Source organism: Otolemur garnettii, unplaced genomic scaffold, assembly GCF_000181295.1.
Source record: "Otolemur garnettii isolate 467f Iridium unplaced genomic scaffold, OtoGar3 scaffold00080, whole genome shotgun sequence".
Lineage (NCBI taxonomy): Eukaryota > Metazoa > Chordata > Mammalia > Primates > Galagidae > Otolemur > Otolemur garnettii.
The window spans coordinates 5,739,793-5,760,450 of record NW_003852475.1 but is presented as its reverse complement, the minus strand read 5'-3'; the positions used below and the strand labels follow the sequence as shown (position 1 = coordinate 5,760,450).

Sequence of the window (20,658 nt, the reverse complement as noted above, 5' to 3'; positions counted from 1 at the left end):
ACAAATGATATAAATTATATAAAGATTAAAAAATGCTCATAAATTACTTTTAATTAAGTAATAAGCCTGAGAAGATTTTTCAGTAGGTCTGAATGATGTGCATTACAAGTGACAGACATAATTCATGCAGAGAGGATCATATACTGAATTCAAAATGTTCATACTTCACTTTTTACATTACAAAGCTCTTTCTATTCAGTTTCTCTTCCTTAGTTCTTTGCTATCCTTATTTAGAATTCAGTAGCTGACTTAAATAATTTTTCTCTCTAGAAGTATTCAGTATTTTACTCAATTATCTTTCTGGTTTGATTTCCTAGACATAGGAGACTTAGAATCAAATGTCTATTATCCCAAGACTGGAAGCAGGGGTAGGGAAAAATCAAAATCAGTCCAGATGCGTCAGTGCTCGAGTCACTAAATCTTCCTTTTACATGGAAGCTTTCTCCTCCACTTTGCTGAATTTGTCAACTACAAATTCAGTCAACTACATTAAAAAAAAAAATCATTAAAAAAATGGACAAAGAAACAGAGTTAGCAATTCAGTGGTCAAAAATAGTTCAATTAGTTTTTCACCAAAAAGAGAATGAGCCATACCAATACATCAAAATGATGAAATTAAAAATCTCAACTTTTACTCTGTACCCCAGGGCTTGATTCTGCTTGTCTAGTTTCCAGCTTTGACTGATACAGAGATGGTAAATGGTAATGCAAATGCCATAAAAAAAAGTATAAAAGCAGTTATGTAAGCCTGAAAACAGAATCTGATCAGAAAGCATCTAAATACACATGCTAACTCGATTTTTCCAATGACTCAATTTACTCCGAGCAAAGAAAATAAAACATTCACTCTGTCAAAAGTTCTACCCCTCCACACACAATTTTTTTTCTTTTTTTATTGTTTAGAGGGCACATGAACTTTCACTCATATGGTTGTGAGTACTTAACTCTCGGAAGAAGTATTATAACAACAGAAGATAAGGCAACCTGTTTTTCAGTAGCCTCAAGTTTAGAGAACAGACTCATAAAAACAGAAGAGCATCAGCAAATTACTACCTGGTACGTATACATTAAACCAAGTTTCAAGTGTTTGATGTCTCATTGCTTACAGTTCCTAAAATTTCACCCTCAACTATTCTAAATGTATCATCCCCAGGGGCATTTAAAACTTTTTAGAGCAACTATATTGATAACTCTAAACATACAAATCTGCTTAAATGACAATTTTCACTAGGATTTCTTTTCCATAAAGATAGGCTCTTATTTCATTTTCATACAAAATAATACATAATTCACCTTATCCTTGCTAGATGCTATCATTACTTGCATTACTAAATAGTGTTGTAACTTTGAACAGCCTATAGGTTTAACTCAGAATGAAACATTTTGGCAAAATAAAAATGAAACAGTAGAATTGGCTCCCTTCATTACTGTGGTTATGAATATACGCATATTGTGAACTACAATGAAATCTTAAGGCTCCCCCTGTCAATAGTTGACTGATTGAACTTTCTTGGCCAAGGAGATACCCTAAAACTGAGTTGCTAAGCGCGAGAAAGGAGGTCAAACATGCCTCATCAGGCCCCCATCTCTTATTAGAGACATCTGTTGTAACTCATTAAAAGGCCTAAGGTGATACAAGACAAACTTTCAGGTCCTCACTATACATAATTATGGTTTTTCTATAAAGAACGGACCCTTATCTTAACTCAAGCATTTCTTTCCACTAACTCCCAGAACTCTTTCAGCCAATTATCAACTAAAGAATCTTTAAACCCACCTATACCTGTAAGCCCTCCATTTTTAGATGTCCCACCTTTTCAGGCCAAACCAATGTATGCTCGTATGACTCGTATTGATTTATGACTTTACTTATAATTCCTGCCTCCCTAAAACCTATAAAGCCAAACTGTAACCCCACCACAGCACATCTACTTGCTCAAGGCTTCTTGGGTGTTGCTCTGGGCCATAGTCCTCAAATTTAGCTCAGAATAAAACTTTTTAAAAATAACACAGTATGGCTTCTTTTCCCTTGACAATACTTTATATAATAGTAAGCCTTTAAATCATTTGTAAATAACCCAAGAAAAAGTTGCATGGCTACAGAGGTCAGGGTAAATAGAAGGAGAAACATGTTGTATGAATATATTGCTTCTCTGATTAGGGGCTTACTTATTTATCACTAGGGTGAGGCACTGGAATGTTGTTTACACCAAATAACTTGCAAAATGGAATGATGTCTTGGCCAAAAACATACTTGTTAAGGGAGAACTCTGGTCAAGGCAACTTGAATCCTCCTAGGGAAAATATTATTTCCTAACATACATAAATAAAAGTTTCTGAGATTTGACTAAAAACATTACTTAATTTTTCTCAATAGAAGACTCCAAATTTTACTTATACCTAATTACACTTTTATCCAATTAAATGTCAGAAAGAGTAAAATTAACAGTATATAAAAGACATATCGCCACATGCATTCCACTGTAGGGGTCTACCCAATGACAGTCTCCCAACTGGTATACATGAACAACATCTCAAAGTGTTATCTGCACACCAGCAGCTTGGCCTTCATCTGGAGCTTGTTAAAATTGAAGGTTGTCCCCTTTTCCCCAGGCCTGCATTTAAGCAAGAGATGTCACATGAGTCACTGCCCTACCAGACCAAAGTATCATAATGCATTCATTTCAAGTTTGGCTGACACATGGCTGTCACCACCACAGAGAGTCTAGGTCTCAGACACCACCATATAAGCAGCTTTGAACATGTATCTAGTTTTCTGGACAAATATTATAGATTTCTATATGTCCCCTTAAATTGAAAAGATAAAAGATCGGAAAGCACTTGTTGGAGCTAATTAAGTTTTTACTTCCAATGATCAGTTCAGAATTGGACACAAAATCCATCTTCAGATAATGGGGTATTAGGGAAAGTCCTCTGAAAGACCTGGGAAGGCTTTGTTATTCCTAAGATTCCTCAAGGGGTGACATTCTTCTGACCATCGCTGCTTCAGGAGGCTAAGCTGGAAACTGCTGAGCTGTCTTACCAACAACTGGAGGGTGAAGTTGTCACTGAAGACGACAATGCAACAAGAGACAGAAAGAAGCTATGTCCATGATGATGAGGCGGAGCCACAGAACCAGCCCATCCTGAAGTCTCTAGGGTCACTCACTAGACTTCCTATTATATGAGGTAATGCATTTCCTTATTGTTTATGCCAGTTAGGCTTGCAGTCCCTGTTTAGTTGTATATCATCCTAATAAAATGGAGGAAGGGCAGTTTTACTGATGGAGCACAATTAGTTTCATGCATTTTTAAAAAGTTAAATCAGTTTGGATGCCATGAGCTTGTACAGTATTATCAACTACATTTCTAGCCTTTCCAATCTCCCCTCCTGTTGTCACAAGTGCCAGCTCACAGTAGAAGCTCTTTGAGCAGTGGCGTTCGTTAAGTGTACAATGAAGAAAATGAAAGAATGAATGAATAACAGCACAAATGCACTAAGTTTAAATTGCTTTCCAAAATGTTTACCATTATCTTAGATTCCAGTTCATTGTTGCTTCTTCTCTTTTTGAAGGCTACTGGAACTCACTAATAAATTTCCTATAGTTTAAAAATTCCTCTCCACATCATACATCTTTTTACGTGCCTGAATAACACTGCCAATGTCCCTAATTTTATAGCACGGGGATACACATATTATACTATATGTATAACACAAAGGAAAATACATTTACCACCATATCATACCACCCCCAAACCATGGGGACAAGGGATATTTTTTTCCTTTTAGAGAGACAAAGTCTCACTTTGTTGCCCTTAGTAGAGTGCTGTGACATCACAGCTCACAGCAACCTCCAACTCCTGGGCTTAGGGGATTCTCTTGCCTCAGCCTCCCAAGTAGCTGGGACTACAGGTGCCTGCCACAATGCCCAGCTATTTTTTTGTTGTAGTTTGGCTGGGGCCAGGTTTGAACCCGCCACCCTCAGTATATGGGGCTGGCACCCTACCCACTGAGCAATAGGTGCTGCCCTGGGATATCTTATTTTACCACACTTTCAGAATGTCAACTGAAGAATGAGGAGGTTTATAAATTTGACAAGTAGAGCTTTATTTCTTCTAAAGGGTCACAGACTATATGCTGGCCATCTTGCATGCTGGGAGATTACTCCAGCCAGAAGCTGAGAACAAGCACTTCCAGGGAATAGTAAAAGAAACAGGAATTTATGCTGAGCAGACTGAATGTATGAATAGACATATTTATTAAGGTTATTGAATATGAAATGTTTGATTTCTTTAAGGACTAAGTTTAACTCTCCGTACTTTGATATCTCTGACTTCTGCTTTGATGCTCTTCATTTTATTGTGAAGGTACATCCTTATTCTTTCACATGCACCTTTGGGCTTGTGATTACCTTTCAACTTTTTTCTTTTAGAACAATTTTTGTGAAACCATGGATAAGTCAAAAATTCCTGTTATTTCTGAATATGAGTTCATCGTGGAACCAATGCAGTGCAGACAGCTTGGAATATCCACAAAGCGTTTGGGAAGGATGTGGAATGCACAGTAAGGGAATGGTTTGAGAAATTCTGAGGATTTTAATCTTGAAAATGAGCACATGGGTAACCTGAGACCAAGGTGGACAAGGATGAGCTGAAAGCTGTAGTGGTAGCGAATCCATCTTATGAACAAATTAGCGGCATTCCAACAATATTGAACCACTTGAAACAAATCAGCAAGGTAAAGAAGCTGGATAGAAGAGATAGATGGGTTCCTGATGAATTGAATGAGTACCAGAAAAAAAATTGTTACTGAAAGCTTGGAACTTGTCCCCTGAAGCCACATCAGAAAAACAGGAACAGGCAGTTTGAGGAGAAGGAAAGAAAAGTCTATTAATTTATCAGCAAATGAGGAGGCTGGCAGACTCCTGTCTCAAAAAACACTAGCATCTTCTAAATTTCTAAACAGAATCACAGAGCTTTTAAAAGTTCTGGTTAATCCCATAATCCCATTTTTGGCTAAAACAATCTTGAGGCTTCTGCCCAGATTAATCATATCTTCAGCCAAAGAGATCTTCTGACCTATCCCTTTCTCCCTGCTCACCCAGTGAATTCCCTGGAACTCTCTCCTCCTGCATAAAGAACAAAAGTATATTCCCAGAACATTCTCTAACTCTCACTACCACTGCCTTTTAGTTCCTCAAAAAAGGGTAAGGGGGTTTTGAAGAGACAAAAAACAGTTTTACTGGCCTTTTCTCAAGCCATTCTCTGTTATGAAATCATCCCTAAGATTGCTTTTCTTTGCTGTCACAATATAAAGATGAACCATTTCTATACCATATTGTTACATGTAATGAAAAATGGACTCTTTATAATCAAAAGCATTTGGTATAGTGGCTGGATTAAAGATGAAGTGCCAAAACACAGTTCAGAACTGAATATTCATCAAAAAATGCTGATAGTGTCTGTTTGGTGGTCCAGTGCTGGTGTTATCCACTGACACCTGGTCAACTAATTACAGCCAGTGTTTCCAGCAACCACCTAAAGGAAGTGATGAGGGTGCTTGAGATTAAGCAGCCAAGATTGGTCAATAGAGACAAGTGGATCCTCTTGTAAGATAATAGTGTTTCACAAACACTACTGCTTAAACAATCAGAGCTGTCATTCTAAAAGGACTGACAATTAAGTTTGTAAACTTACCACTGTGTGCTGACATTGGCACACTGTATAAACAACTCAGTAAGGTTTCATGACTTTGATATATCAGCATCTCACTACTGTGTTCCTGTTGACCCGGGGTGATATCTTGCTGAGTTCATTATTGTTGTTGGATGTTTTCGTATGCCACACTACTAGTTCAGCTCTGATGATGCTCATTCCAGAAAAAGAGTTTCAAAATTGCTCCAAAAGGTGGACTAGGTACTGGCATTGGTCCATAGCTTCCAAAGGGGAATACTGTGAAGTTGACTGTAGTGATATTTGGTAATGAAGTATGTAGCACATTTTTACAATGAGTTCTTGAACTTAGTTCTTTGACCTCATATGCTGTGCTACTCCAACCAGCCATTTGCATGCCCTTATTTCTAACTCATGAATTAGAACATAATTAATCTCTACCTCCAGATTTATTCTTTCTAATTGCCTTTACCCAGAATCCACAAAGGACATGGAATTGGTTTCTGGAAACATCACATGAGATTTCACAGCCATATTATTATACATCTATGTTATTGAAAAATACTCAAAATATACATCTAACTGGCCACAGGGCTATGTAAAGTATATTTTTATTGGAAAAGAAATACACTCTGGTTTTGATATTAATAGCAGTGACAACACACTATCCTAGTGAAAAACACCAACTGAACAACTTCTGTTCTTCAGTGTACTTGTAATTATATAGGGATAATAGTAGTGTCAACTTTTAATTGTACTCTGGCCAAATTTCAAATACCAGGATCTGTATTTCTATGCTTAAAGGATTTTTCCAGAACAGACTGCTATGCTTGGTCTGAAGTGCATAGACTTAACATTCCCTCAACCATGGACTCAGAAATGTCCTAATGAATATTGTAGCTCGCTGGCGTTTCAGGTGGGGTAAATTTGAGGTATGTGTTTTGCACAGTCTCTCTGAGTCACTCAGAGGCTCAAGCTTTGTTGGGCACTATGGTACCAGGCTTAATAACCTACCTCTTATTGGCATTTTTCCTTCTTTGTTAAATTTACTTATCTACTTCCCTAATGATGTTGCCTGTACTTGAGAAATAAAATTCTTGTTACTCAATTCTGTCTCCAGCTTTGCTCCTGGGAAAACCCAATCTAAGACAACACTGTTACCATCTTTGAAGATAGTCGTGGGGACTGGGCAGTGTATTTATTCAGGGGGTATGATGGAGAGATAGCCAAAAAATAAAAATAAAAAAAAGAAGTAGAAAGAAGAAAAAATCATAGAATGGGAAAAGGAAAGCCAAAGAGAGGTAAATAGGAGAAATAGTGGTTTGTGGGGGAGGATGTTATATTAAATAGGTGGTCGGGTAGGAAACATTAGGAAGCTGAATTTGAGCAAAGATTTAAAAATACAATATAAAAATTCAAGTATGAAATATTCCTATAAATATAAAATTTAGACCAACTATAACTTCAGTATCTCCTGGCTCTCAAAACAGAGAAAAGCAACAGCAATTTCCCTCTGTGTGTAATAGTTGCTCTTGTGTCTTACACCATAGGGTCCTTGCTGACTCTTCATTTGACATACAGTGTACTGGAGAGTTAGTTCAATTCAAACTTCTTTGGTAATGTTGCTATTCAAATATTTTGTTTTAAAGATAACAAAACTGTTCTCTATTATGATAGAAGATGGCTTTAGGCAACTTTTTTGTTGTTTGAGAATATTCTTTGGAGGCAATTTTGCAATTAGTTCTATACTTGGTTTCAGCACTGGTGATAAGCACAGTGTCCAATGCCTTCTCATCTGACGAAAGGAGTTGTATTCAGGAAAGAAAGCAATAGCTCCATTCCGCCTTGAGAGGTCCTTATTTACATGACAGCAAAACATGATTTTAGTCTGACATAGAAGAAATTTAATGAGCAGTGCCCAGAGGAAGGGTAGCAGAGTAAATACCATAGTGTCACTTCGTATCTTCATGAAGTACATTCCAAGACCCCCACTGGATGCCTGAAACTGCCAGTAATACTGAACTATACATTACCATAAATTGATTTCTTTTTTCTTCTTCAAAGTTTCATGGATAGATTTATAGACAGAAGATTTGTAGATAGATTTTACCAACCCTGACATATGGGGTTATTTTTTTCTTCTGTTATAAAGTTGAGAATTTTCACCTTTTCTACTTAAGGAAAGCACCATACCACTTTTCTTTGGCATATCCAAATTACTAGCATCACTATCCTTGCTCTTTGGGGTCATTATTAAGTCAAATAGTATTTCTTGAACATTGCATTGCATTACCTGCACAGTCAATTTTGTTCACCAAAAAGGAAGAAGCTGAAGAAAAATTAATACAGAGAGTTTACTTGGGCCAAAGTTGAGGGCAAGGACCAGGATATACTTCTAGATTGCCATAGATAATGTTGTGAAGATGAAAAGAGAAGCTCAAGTTTTTAAAGAAGAAAAGACAAATCAGGAGAGGGGGCAGTTAGAAAAGTTGTTCGTGAGTAATTCTCATTGGTTTGCAGAAATAATATTGGTTAGTGACTGGCTAGACATTGTTGAAATATAGGATGTATGGCATTTTCTGTACGGTCACTTGTTTAGTTTAAAGCTTGCATCACAAGTGGCTTCAAGAGGTGATTATTTAGCTCAAGGGAGCATGAGATGTAACTTGCTACATTTTAAATGTTTCTTTGGGCCTGATAATTGAAAAGAGCTTGCATTTCTCAGATAAAGAGACCCCCCCCCCAATCTGATAGCCAAGAGTGCTACTAAGTGACTAATTGGCAGGTAGTGTACAAAGCACAGAGACTCTGGACAAAGGGATAAGTCATATCCTAGGTGGGACAGAGTGGCATGGCATGAGAATTCCTCACTCTAGTTATAACATGCAATTTAAAATTTATGGATTATTTATTTCTGGAATTTTCCTTTTGCTATTTTCCAACTATGAGTGGTCATTCAAACTGAAGGAAACAGACCTTTTGCCTTTATTTAGACAAATAAGATGTTAAGAAATATTTAGAATAAAACAGACTTCCCATTCAGGAAGCAGTGACAGTAGCTTTTAAGCCAAGTCATTGCATTAAATATTTGATTTCAAATGTATCTACATTTAGTAGATAAATGTAGAAATAGGAATAGTCTGCATAATTTAGGTTTAAAAACGATATGATAGAGATAAAAGTAAACTGATTTGCAAACAGAAATTGCATTTTAGAGAGCAAAGAAAAAGGATCATACCTAAAATTTATCTAGAATTTATTATAATATGTTCCAAGCAAAAGATAAGAAGTTTATATTTATTTTCTTCAATACTCATAGTAAGCTTATGAGGTAGCTGTCACTGTTATGCCCATTTGACTAATTATGAAACTGAGGCTCAGAAATATCCAATCTGACCCCAGATTTGATTGAGTTTTAACCACTTAATATAACAGACAGTGATATTGGACAAGTCATTATATACTTCGAAACATTAGTCTCCTCTTCTATAAAATAGAAGAATCCTCACAGATTTGCTTTGAGTAGAATATTAATACTATGCCAACAAGTAGGGGTTACTTTCACTGTTTAAATTAGAAAGGACAGGCTAAGAACACTGCAGGGGAATTATTTTCTAGGGCTGAATTCAGCACTGGGCAAGAATCTCAACTCTGTTGGTATTCACGAACCTTTCTTTTCAGGAGGACCAGAAACAAACCATACCCATCCCTCCTTTTTAAAACACGTATGGGGGCTGTCCAAAATTGTTATCCAGTCATTGTTAATACTATTTTTCTCATTACATTACTGTATATTTTCTGGACAACCCTTACACACATTCCTGGATCCACTCTAACTGTGGAGAAGGGGACTGGGAAACTGTTTTTATAACAGCTTCTGCTTAATCCTGGTGATTTTTCTAGTCTTGTGATCAATAGTGATATGAACAATAAATGCTGGATTTCAAAAAACTCAAAAGAGACTATTTTTATCATGAATCTTAAGTCATGTAGAAAAAAAATAAGTCACAATTCAATAATTGCTTTTTTGTAGGGTCCTGTGACAAGATCTGGGTCACTTGGTTTATGGTATTTTAACTTAGTATTGGGAGAAAGCTTAAAAAAATTTTTAAAGAACTAAGCATGCCACTTAGAATCTTATTTTCAAGTAATTTCAAATCAGTTATTTTTTCATTTTGTACAGAAGATGTTGTTCTCCCATCAGTTTAGGTTTAATTTTCTAACAAGTATGTTTAGTATGACAAATTCATTCTCATGCTAAAAGTCAGATCTGTATTCTGTCAATACCTTGAAGGAGGAGGGAATTTCTCATCCTTTATTTAAAGCCTAAATGACACACTGATTCAGAAAAGATATGAAAAAGTAGATTATGCTCTTATTTTTTTCTAGAAAATTACTTAGGAATTTCTACTTAAAGTACTTGGTTAAGAACATAGTTTGCAAAATTGCAAACACAGATGATGTGATTTTCCTGTTGAAATTACAGGAAATGATGTTATCTAATATTTCATGGCTTTAGGAGTTAAGGGCCTAGCAACAACATGAGGTATGAGTAAACAGTGAAAATGTTTCAAAGGAAAAATTTGACAAAATCTGCCTGCTTTACAATTTTATAGCTGTCTCCAGCCAATCTCGAAAACCCTGCCTGGGAGTAGCTGTAGGGACAGTTGCCAAGGCAGCCTAGTGAGGAACATTCTAGAGGTGCAGAGTGAACATTTCAAAGATGACTAAAAGTGAGTATGATGTGTGCGGCATAGCAATACCCAGTATTAAAAAACACAGTATGATATTCAAGCAAGTCAACAACAGATCTGGGAAAATTGCTTCTCATGACTGATCCTGACAGCTCTCAAAAATAATGATCAAAGTTTTAAAATAAGCCTGAGTGGTAGTACTTTGGAATGATCAAGAATAGTGTGTATGTTAAAGGAGAGGAATCTCTTGACAAGAAAAAAACAATTCTTATTAGAGATGGTGATGGTACAATGAGAGAAAGAAAAATTGCCTCTCCTTTGAGCTCTACTCAGCTCAATTAGTACAATGCCATAACTTAAGAGCACAGAGTTGGGACCAGCAGAGGCATAAAGGATGCAAATGGAAGAACACCAGCTCACAGCAGCCATTTTGTGCTGCCCCTGAGACAGGGTGCTGCATACCTGTGTTTTGGGATAACTAATATGTGGGGGAGAGGAAAAATGTTCAGGAGCTTCTACCTCTGCCAAATCCTCCCAGATAATCCTGAGGAATAAATCACTCTGCAGCCATTAATTCTATGACACATTAAAATAAGTGGTATTCCATATTAAAATAAGTTCTTATCAAAGGTACAACCACAAACTTTCCTTCCTCATGCAAGATCAGTGTATCTGAATGTGCTGAATCACGGATCTGTTTAGGCTGCCTTCCATGCTCAGGAAAAACCTTCCTGGTTCCAGAGAAGTCTATGGCTCCCAACAAAGTACTAAATTCAACATGAACAGCACTCTGGTGGGAATGATTTGGTCTAGGTCAGGATCAGTGGGAGTGAGTGTAGTCCAAAAGAAGCAAAAGGCCAAAATTAACTAAATAAAATTACACCTTCAGTATAGCCATATTTTTCTGAGTAAGATAAACATTCCAGTAGAATGAGTTATCTTATTTTCACATCCTCGCATGCTGCTAATAGTGAATGAAGCAGTATCAAAATGAGCATAAGCTGTTTCTTCATGGAAATATTTTTTCACACTAAAAGTCATCTTCTAAGGAAGAAATGTTCATGCTAAGATACGTCTGTGTCTCTTTGGAAAGAAAGCATTAGAAAATGTTATTACCTCACTATGAAAAATATAATGCATTATCCTCATCATTTACAAGTCTAGACTAACCATCCTTGGGGAAAAGGCACACCTTTATTTATTTTTTTTTCAGATTAATATGAGGGATTAGGTTAAAATGTTTACATTTGTTAGGTAAAGTCCCTATTGTAGTTGTGTCCCATACCAGGAAGTGTACCATATACTCTTCCATTGTGCCCTTCACAGGGAGAAGATATACTTTTAAAATAGCAATTGTTTCTAGAGAACCACATATTTAATTTATATCCTTTTATTTGGTTGTCAACATAATCAAAACTTTTTCAAAAATGCATTTAAATACCATGTATTTTTTAAAAGTATGGATAATTAATCTCCATAATAAGATTTTTATTACAACAAATTGTGAACACACTGCTTTGCAAATTATAAATAAAATATAGTTTTCTGGAACTCCCTTGGCTTCAGTTCTGTGAAGAATTCATAAAGGGAAATGTAAATCCAATGAGGCTTTAATGTCCTCATATTTAATCTTCTATTCAGTAGCATTTCAAAAAAAATAGCAAAAATATATAATACAAGTGTACTTAAATCCACTCAACACATTACAGATGGTAACAAATTAAAATAAATTATGTATTTTATTGTGGAGAGCAGCGTCAAAGGCATCAGCCGACTGATCTAATAATTCAATACACTATTCAGAAAATGTTTTATGCCTAGATAAATGTTTTGGACAAGCTGCACGCTTGAACTATTTAGCATCACAAATATACTTAGTGGAAAGCTATTCAAGCACTGCTGTCTTTTAGGTACTTCTAGAGAAAAAGCCATGTTGCCAGGGCTTGGCTAAAAAGGGAGGCTTTTTATGAAATATTATAAATATTGATTTCACTAACAGATTCAGACCAATTTATGAGGTTGTGTACATATTAGCAAGGTTTCCTTTTACATTGCTATGTTAGATTTCAGTGGGGATCCAAACACAAAATTCTTCAGGAGAATCTTAAAAGACTCTCTTAGGGCAAGGTTAATTTGGAAATTTTTATTTCTTCTAGAAGAGCTCATGTTTTTGAGAATTCTAAAGACAAATCACAGGGTAAGAGCTTAGAATTCTAATAGACAGGATGGGCATAAAGTTTGTTTGCAATTTTAAGTTGCACACTATTTTTAATTGCATACGAACTTTATGGTACCCTGTATTTATTTGTATGGAACTAGTCACCAATTATCCAGTGAAGGCTACTAAATATAGTTTGACAGCCCACAAGATAGTGAGTGTACTAGGGTCCAGAGTGAGATGGCAAAGTAAAAGATAACCCTTGCCCTCAAAAAGACCTCATGTTCTAAAAAGAATCCAAGGGAAAGAATGAATAATGATATGCAGATATACTAACATTTATGTAGACTCAAAAACACATGCAAATTCAGATTTCTTTTTATGAACAGTATGTTAGGCTCAATCTAACACATATTATGACATGTCCAGATACTAAAGTAAGTTCTACTTTTAATACCATAATTTGGCTACTTTTATTGAAGGTCTTACTTGTGGGTAAATAGGCTTAATAGGTTTAAGGTATTAATCTTGTTCCAAAAACTGAAAAAGTAAATAGCAACCTAAAAACAAATTGGAAAGGAGACGAATAACCTAAAGTCAGCAGTAAAACTGAACTTGACAAACGAAATGAGCCTCAATGGATATACCTGTAACTCTACCACATGTCTAGTTTGAGAAACAAACAGTGGCCACTTATAAAGAAAAACTGTCATAATTAATAGAAGCTAGTCCTAGGAGGGGTATATTTTGTAGTGATGAAAATTGCTGGCAAACAAATTTTCTATCAAATAAATTAAGAAATTATGAGTAACTTCCATTAAAAACTCTATACAGAGTATAATAAACACAAACACATATGGAATTCTACTACATATAAGAGCAAGTATATAATGAAATCACCACAGATGTCTTTCCATAAATATACTTACAGATATAAGTGTGCTTGTTTTTAAAAAAGAAATTTCTCTAAGGAGAATTTCTCCTAAATTTAATATTTTTCACAGTACTCTTTTCCCTGGCCATTCAAAGACTTATGAGTGTGAGGGAGGGCTTAATACTTACTGTCCTAATCAATTAACTTAAGATATAGAGTATATGTGGAGAAAAGGAAATCCTTATACACTATTTCGGGAATGTAAAGGATTAGTGTAGTATTATGGAAAGTCCTAAGGAGGGGCCTCTGAAAACTAAAAATAGAATCATTGTATGATACAACAATTTCACTTCTGGGTATCTATCCAAAAGATTAGAAATCTATATGTTGAAGAGATGTCTGCACTTGTATATTCATGGTAACACTATTCATAATAGCCAAGATACAGAATCAACATGTACTCACCAACAGATGAATGGATAAAGAAAATGTGTTCTAGATACACAATGGGATACTATTCAGTCTTTAAAAAGGAAGAAATTCTGTTATTTGGGACATGGATGGGACCAGAAAACATTATGTTAAGTGGAATAAGTCAGGAACAAAAATAAAAGTACTGTACGTTCTTAACTTTATATGGAAATTACAGAAACAAAAGTAGAATGGTGGCTACCAGAAGCTGGGAAGTGAAGGGCACGGAGTATGATGGTCAAAGTGTACATAGCCTCACTTAGACAGGAGGAATAAGTTTGTGGGTTTTTTTTTTCTTTGAGATAGGGTCTTGCTCTGTCACCCAGACTAAAGTACAATGTTATCCTCATAGCTTACTGCAGAGTAGTACTCCTGGGCTCAAGTAATTCTCCAAACTCAGCCTCCCAAGTAGCTAGGATATGGGCATGAGATAATTCTCCTAGCCATTTCTTAAAAACTGAGATCTATTTCACAGCATGGTAGATATAGTTAATGGTATATTACATATACACATTTGAAAATTGCTAAGAGAGTAAATTTCCAATGTTTTCATCACAGAAAAGGATAAGAATTTGAGGCAATGGATATATTAATTAGATTCATTTAACCATTCTACATTGTATTCATAAATCACAAAATTATTTTGTGCCCCACAAAATAATTACAACTATAATTTACCAATTCACAATAAAAATAAATTTTTAGATAGCATATAAAGTATAGATTGAGTTGAAATTTTCTTTTCTGCAGAATATAAAGTTTTATTTTATATTAGAGAGGGAAAATAGTGTGTGGTGGGAGAGATGAGAGGTGAAAGAGAAGAGGACAGAGTTTATTTTAATATTAGTGAAGGGAAGAGAATGGGGGAAGTGATGAGAGAGGGAGAGAAAAGAAAGCAGAGAGCAGAGCGTGAAAGGGAGGAAGATCTGAGTTAAAGTTTTTTGATTCAAGTTTAATTTAGCCATATACATGATAGATATTAGGAACCTCATTATGTTAGAATAAACAGCATACTAAATTTTATTTCTGAGCATTAAAACTCAGGACTCATTTCTGAGCATCATAAAAAAACAGATGTCTTTAAAAAGCTACAATTCTCTCCTGGAACTTTAAAGTTAAAAATACAACAGACTACCTTCACTTAATTTTTAATTACTGAATTTATCTAAATTATTCTTGAATTCGGATTTAATTTCTAGTTTGTACTAGTTTTCAAGATTATAAGTTTTATATGTCAAGTAAGTATTTAGAAGAAGTTTCCTTTAACTTATAACAGACACCAAGTACCATTATCTTATGTTTCTATACATTTGTCTTGGCTGAGAATATTGAGAAAAGTCTTTAAAAACAGGAGCTTAAAGTCTTTTTTTTTTTTTTTTTTTTTTGCAGTTTTTGGCCAGGGCTGGGTTTGAACCCACCACCTCCAGCATATGGGGCTGGTGCCTTACTCCTTTGAGCCATAGGTGCCGCCCTTAAAAACAATGTCTTAAAGTCTGTCCTCAAATGAAGTCTTGCTAGTCTCTTGAAAATTTCCTAGTTCATAAAATTATCATATTAAAATTAGTAATTTAATACTAGTGTTGTAAAGGCTTAGCTTTCATTGAAGGCTTCGAGGAAGATATAAAAAAAATTGTCATACATTATTTGTAACTATGTATGCTTAGTAGTTCTCTTCCATTTTAAAACCTGGAAACCCCCTAGGGATAGTCAAATACTCTTTTTTCCCCCATTTATAAGGAAAGTTTATTAATTTATAAGATGTTCAAAAAATTATATTTTATAATTAATAATTTTATTATCTGAGGTCTTGTCATTTGTTGGTTTCATTTTTATTTCTCTTTTAAAATGAATTATGTTTGTAATTTCTCCTTTATAATAATAATATATTTTTTCCAATTTTAATATCAGGTGTATCCATATTAAGCAGAATGATTTTGAAGTATTTATTCTCTTTCTATTGTCTATAAGATTTGGCATGATTTGTTTTTTGAATTTATCTTTTATTTTTATTTATAAATATTAGTTGTCTATTTTTTGAGTCTTTGGAAAAAAATAATAATAAGAAGTTAATTGATGACTCTATACTGAACCTCAGAGTCAAAGCATTCTATAATAGACATACTCTTATTTGACAATGCAAATGTTACTTTCTTTGCATTACTATTATTATTATTACTTAACACTTCGTTGTAGTAATCATCTGATTTCTTTTCTGAATGTATTTATCTTCACTCATTCTTTACAAGGTTTTTGTTTCTAGTCCTTATCTTAAACTTTGTTATTGTTGTTTAAATTTTAAGCCTTTTTGATTTTGTGAAGGCAAAAAGTGGAAACCTAGTAAACACATGTATATGTAAAAAAAAATTAAAAATATATTATGAAATAAGAATAAAAATAGGAAATACTCTTTATACAGTGTTCAACTGAGAGTTTCCCTCCCGACCATAAACCTGTATTATTCCTTTCTTTATAAGGCTCATCTCACCAGACTATCTTTGCTCTCATATCTCACTCTTCTCTCCATCAAACATCTGTGCTTGTGGGGTTTTCTTGCAACCTTTATGTTGATTTTACAATCCTCTGTTTCGTTTTGTTTTTTCCCTAAAAAGGTTTACATCTTCTTTGAAGGAAGAAACTGTAGTCATTATTTTACCACATAACATTAAAAAACAAGACTAGCATAATTACTATGCTCTGTCTTAGAATTTAAATATATCTTGTTGGAATGACAAGATGGAATGACAATCTTTTATTTCAGTGAGTTATATATCTTTTATAAAACTTAGGAAAAAATAACTAGAGGTATTGGTCTTAATTTAACACATGGTATTTAAGTCTAAGCAGTGCTAGACATGTCATTAAAATAAATTAGAAAGAGGTGCATGAGATTTCCTCACACTACACAACCTGTATAGAACCTGATAAAAATGAGGTTAAGACCAGAGAAATTAATACAATAGAATTAGTAATAGACACCTTTGTAGCTATTCTGTTCTGAGTTTCCCAATGAAAAACTATCTATATACTCAAATGTGTGAGATATACTTCACTTTTCTGTGAATAAAGAACTTTTAACTACCATCATCCTGTGCTTCACCTATTTAATTGATTTTAAAAAAGTAAAATATCAGTCCTAATTTAATAATCAGTATGCAATCATGGGAGAAATTTGAGTTCTTTATTATGATTCTAAACTAAATCTTAGACTCTGTTATACAGTAAAGGCAACTGGAATACTCCAATCAACTTTGATTACTTAGGATGGTAATTTTATTAGACATCTGTATGGAAATGTGTCCACTGTGGTTTCATTTATAAAAATAGGTGTGACTTTTGAAGAAGCAGAAAAATAGCTCAATAGAGACTTAAAGAGTTGTGGAGGGGTTGGCAAGATTGAGAATGACAAAAATTAGGATAAAGAGTAAGGAGAAAGAAAAATAAACAACAGTTTTGAAATAATAATGGGGACAGATTTTTTGCTTTTTATTATTGCTTCACACACTTTACCTGATTCTTGAGATCCAGATTGGGCCTCTGTCAACCTCCTGTGTAAGGCTTTTTTCTTTTAGTCATTTGGATTGAATTTTCACTCCTATCTCACTAATTATATTGCTATTAAGAAACTGATATTCTCCCAACATTATTATTAACATTTCCATATATATAATATAACTCTTATAATATTCAATTATACTTCAAGATCATTTAAAAGTCAATTGGATTTGATTTTGTAAATATTATTATTGCTAAAGATACCAAGTTGGTCTTGGCATTACCCAGGGGAAGGCAAAACTTCTATTACTAATTCTATAATCTTAATTTTGGCGCTCTTAAATCCTCTTTCAAGCTTGTGATAATTTTTCATGAGCTACTTGTAATAAAAGAATGACTTTAATATCAACCAGAAATAATAGTGGGGCTTGTCACAGTTGCTTCACTCACTTTACCTGATTCTTGAGATCCAGTTTGGGACATGGTCGACCTCCATTATAAGGTTTTTCTTTTAGCCATTTGGATCGAATTTTCACTCCAATCCCACAAGATGAACTACAAGACCCCCAGTTGGACCATTCACTTAACTTGCAATCAAATGGACAGGGGACGACACATTCTTCCTGAATATAACCTGAAAGAAAAAGATTTAAGAGAAGAAACTCATTAGAACACTGCAATCAAATTCACTTTCTATTTCCATTCTTGAAGCTCAGATTCCTCAACAATATTGCTATTGTGGGTTCAATAATTTTCTACTCAGATAAACAAACCCACAGTTTGAAAGATAAAGAAATATGATATCTGCATCCAAATTTGTGCCATTTCATTTACTTCATAGGCAATTGTGGGATGGAAACAATTGGAAAAGTACACAGTTAGTTCTAGTTTCTGATAAGAAATGAAGCAGTTCATGGCTAAAGATGAGGCCATCTCCCTTCAATAGGCCTGTGCTCCCCATTCTCCAATTCCTACAGTGCACTGTCCGTAACAGGGAGCACGATAGAGTTAATCTTTCTCACCAGGTTATGATCACCAAGGCTTTCACTAAGAAAGATGGTAACTCTGATTTCCAGGTACTGTGACTTGGGGGTGGGAGGAGGACATAGAGCAGACCACAAATTACGAAGAACAGTATATCATTCAAATAAGAAAGTAGAAGATTGGTCAAAAGCTGCATAATGAAATATTGCCCTGCAATCAAGAGATACGGGTTGAAGTGTAGCCCAGCATTACCTGGTCTTGCTCTTCAGCCTACTTCTTACAACAGTCTTCCCTAACAGTCTATCCCTAATGAGATAACCTCATGTTTTAACAATCCCATCTACAGATGACTATCTAATATCTACCTCCAGTGCTGATGCCTCCAGTGAATTCTTTGGAACTACTACTACCTATGGAACCACTCTAATTAGATGACTACTTAGCCCAGATTCAGCATGTCTAAAGGTAGGATACAATCTCCTAAACCATTCTGATTCTCTTGCACTCCTCATCTCAATTAACTGCGAGAGCATCTATTTCCTGTACTCTGTTGTACATACCTATCTAATCTCTTCTGTTTCAGTTAAGGCAAAAACTGTAAATGTAATGGTATGCCACTCCCATTATTAGGTTATGATAGATGGCAAAAGAGAAAGAACTTACTGATATAATTAATATGCCAAATCAGTCGATCAGTTTGTGTTAATCAAAAGCAGATTACCATGACTGGGCTTCACTTAATCAGGTAAAGACTCTTAAAAGAGTGCCTGGTCCTTTTTTGTAGAGAGAGAGCTTCTTCTAATGGCTTTAAAGAAGCAAATAGCTATGAGTGGCCTTTGGGACCTGAGGGCAGCCCATGGTGGTCAGCCAGAAAGAAAAGAATGTCCTTAGTATTATAGCTGCACAGAGATGAATTCTGCAAAAACCCCAAGGAAGCTCAGAAGAGGTACATTCTCCAGTCAAAACTCTGCTGAGATTGCAACTTGGCCCACGCCTTGATTGTAACTTGATGAGATCTCAAGCCGAGAATTTAGAGAGGCCAGGCCTGAACTCCTGACCCATGGGAATTGTGAGGATGATGGTTGCATTGAGCTGCAAAGCCTGTGGTAATTTGTTATCCAGCAATTAAAAAAAGAAAGTATCTAAAATGAAAAAAACTCAAGTTATCATGGACCCTCCTTATTTATTCTACACTTACATTAATAAGTGTCATAAATTCTTATATTGGAACATCACGAATAGGTCCCCTAATCTACCATTCTTTTGTCAGTCCCTAGTTTAAGATCTCACAATTTTTTTCTGAATGATATAATGTTCTTTCTACCTAGTCTCTCTTTTCCCTAATTGTTCTTTTTTAGTATCTGTCAATTACTCTAAGGGTAAAGATATTCTAAAATATGTAAGAACTTATATTACTCCTCTTTTTAAAAATCTTTGTGGATTATCCATTGGTGTTAATATAAAATGCCAACCCATTTTGCAAAAAGGTAAGATTCTTTATGAGAAGCTTCTAAATAAAGGTTTTTGACCTTGTCTGTAAAATATAACTCCATTGCCCAGGATGTACCACAAACCAATTCTACCTGAATATAAAAGGATGGGACCGAAGTATAGGTGGTTTTTAAACATCCCTAAATGATTCCAATATACACTCAAAGCTGAGTGTCACTTCCCTACCTTGTTTTCCCTCATACCCTTCCTGGTTTTTTCTCTTTTCAAGGTATTAGTACTGCCCTTACTACGTGCTTACTGGATAGCAGTACAACCCCCCAAAAGGATGGTTTCTTCCTGCTCTTCTATCTTGATATTATCTACACAAACTACCACAACTGCTCCGATAATGGTTATATCTTTGCTCACAAGAATTGAGTTCTTTTTCCAGAGAGCTTAGCCTCTCTGGGTTGTTACTCCACCACTCTCCTGCCAATATGGTTGACCATCTCATCCTTGTGTTCTGCCACATGAGGCTGGCAAAGCTTCAGACAGAGATGAGTCTAACCATCTTCCCTCTCTGTGCTTAAAACAAGACTACACTTGAAGAACATACTAATATTACACAGGTAACACTTCAACAGATTTTTCACATCACCTGCTCATTCTCAGTTTTTTATTCCTCAGCCTTATAGAGCATAACAGGTCTTTTAAACCTTCTTCACCTATTTTCAAACTTCTAAGAACTCACCTCTCTCTTCCCAGAAAAATAGACAGAAATAGATGAGAACCCTATCAATGTCCTATGATGATGTCTGAATCCATTCCCATCATTTTTTCTACTCTCTTCATATGAAAATAAAAAAGGTATCCATTTTCCT

General features: G+C 35.0%; 1 protein-coding gene across 1 annotated transcript in view; it reads right to left on the bottom strand.

Moving 5' to 3' along the window:
• Nucleotides 1-20,658, bottom strand: part of THSD7B (thrombospondin type 1 domain containing 7B) — a 1,042,983-nt gene that overhangs the window by 236,349 nt on the left and 785,976 nt on the right. The window contains exon 16 of the mRNA XM_023515847.1: nucleotides 17,818-17,996. Coding sequence (XP_023371615.1) covers nucleotides 17,818-17,996 — 179 coding nt within the window. The remainder of the gene's footprint in view (nucleotides 1-17,817; nucleotides 17,997-20,658) is intronic.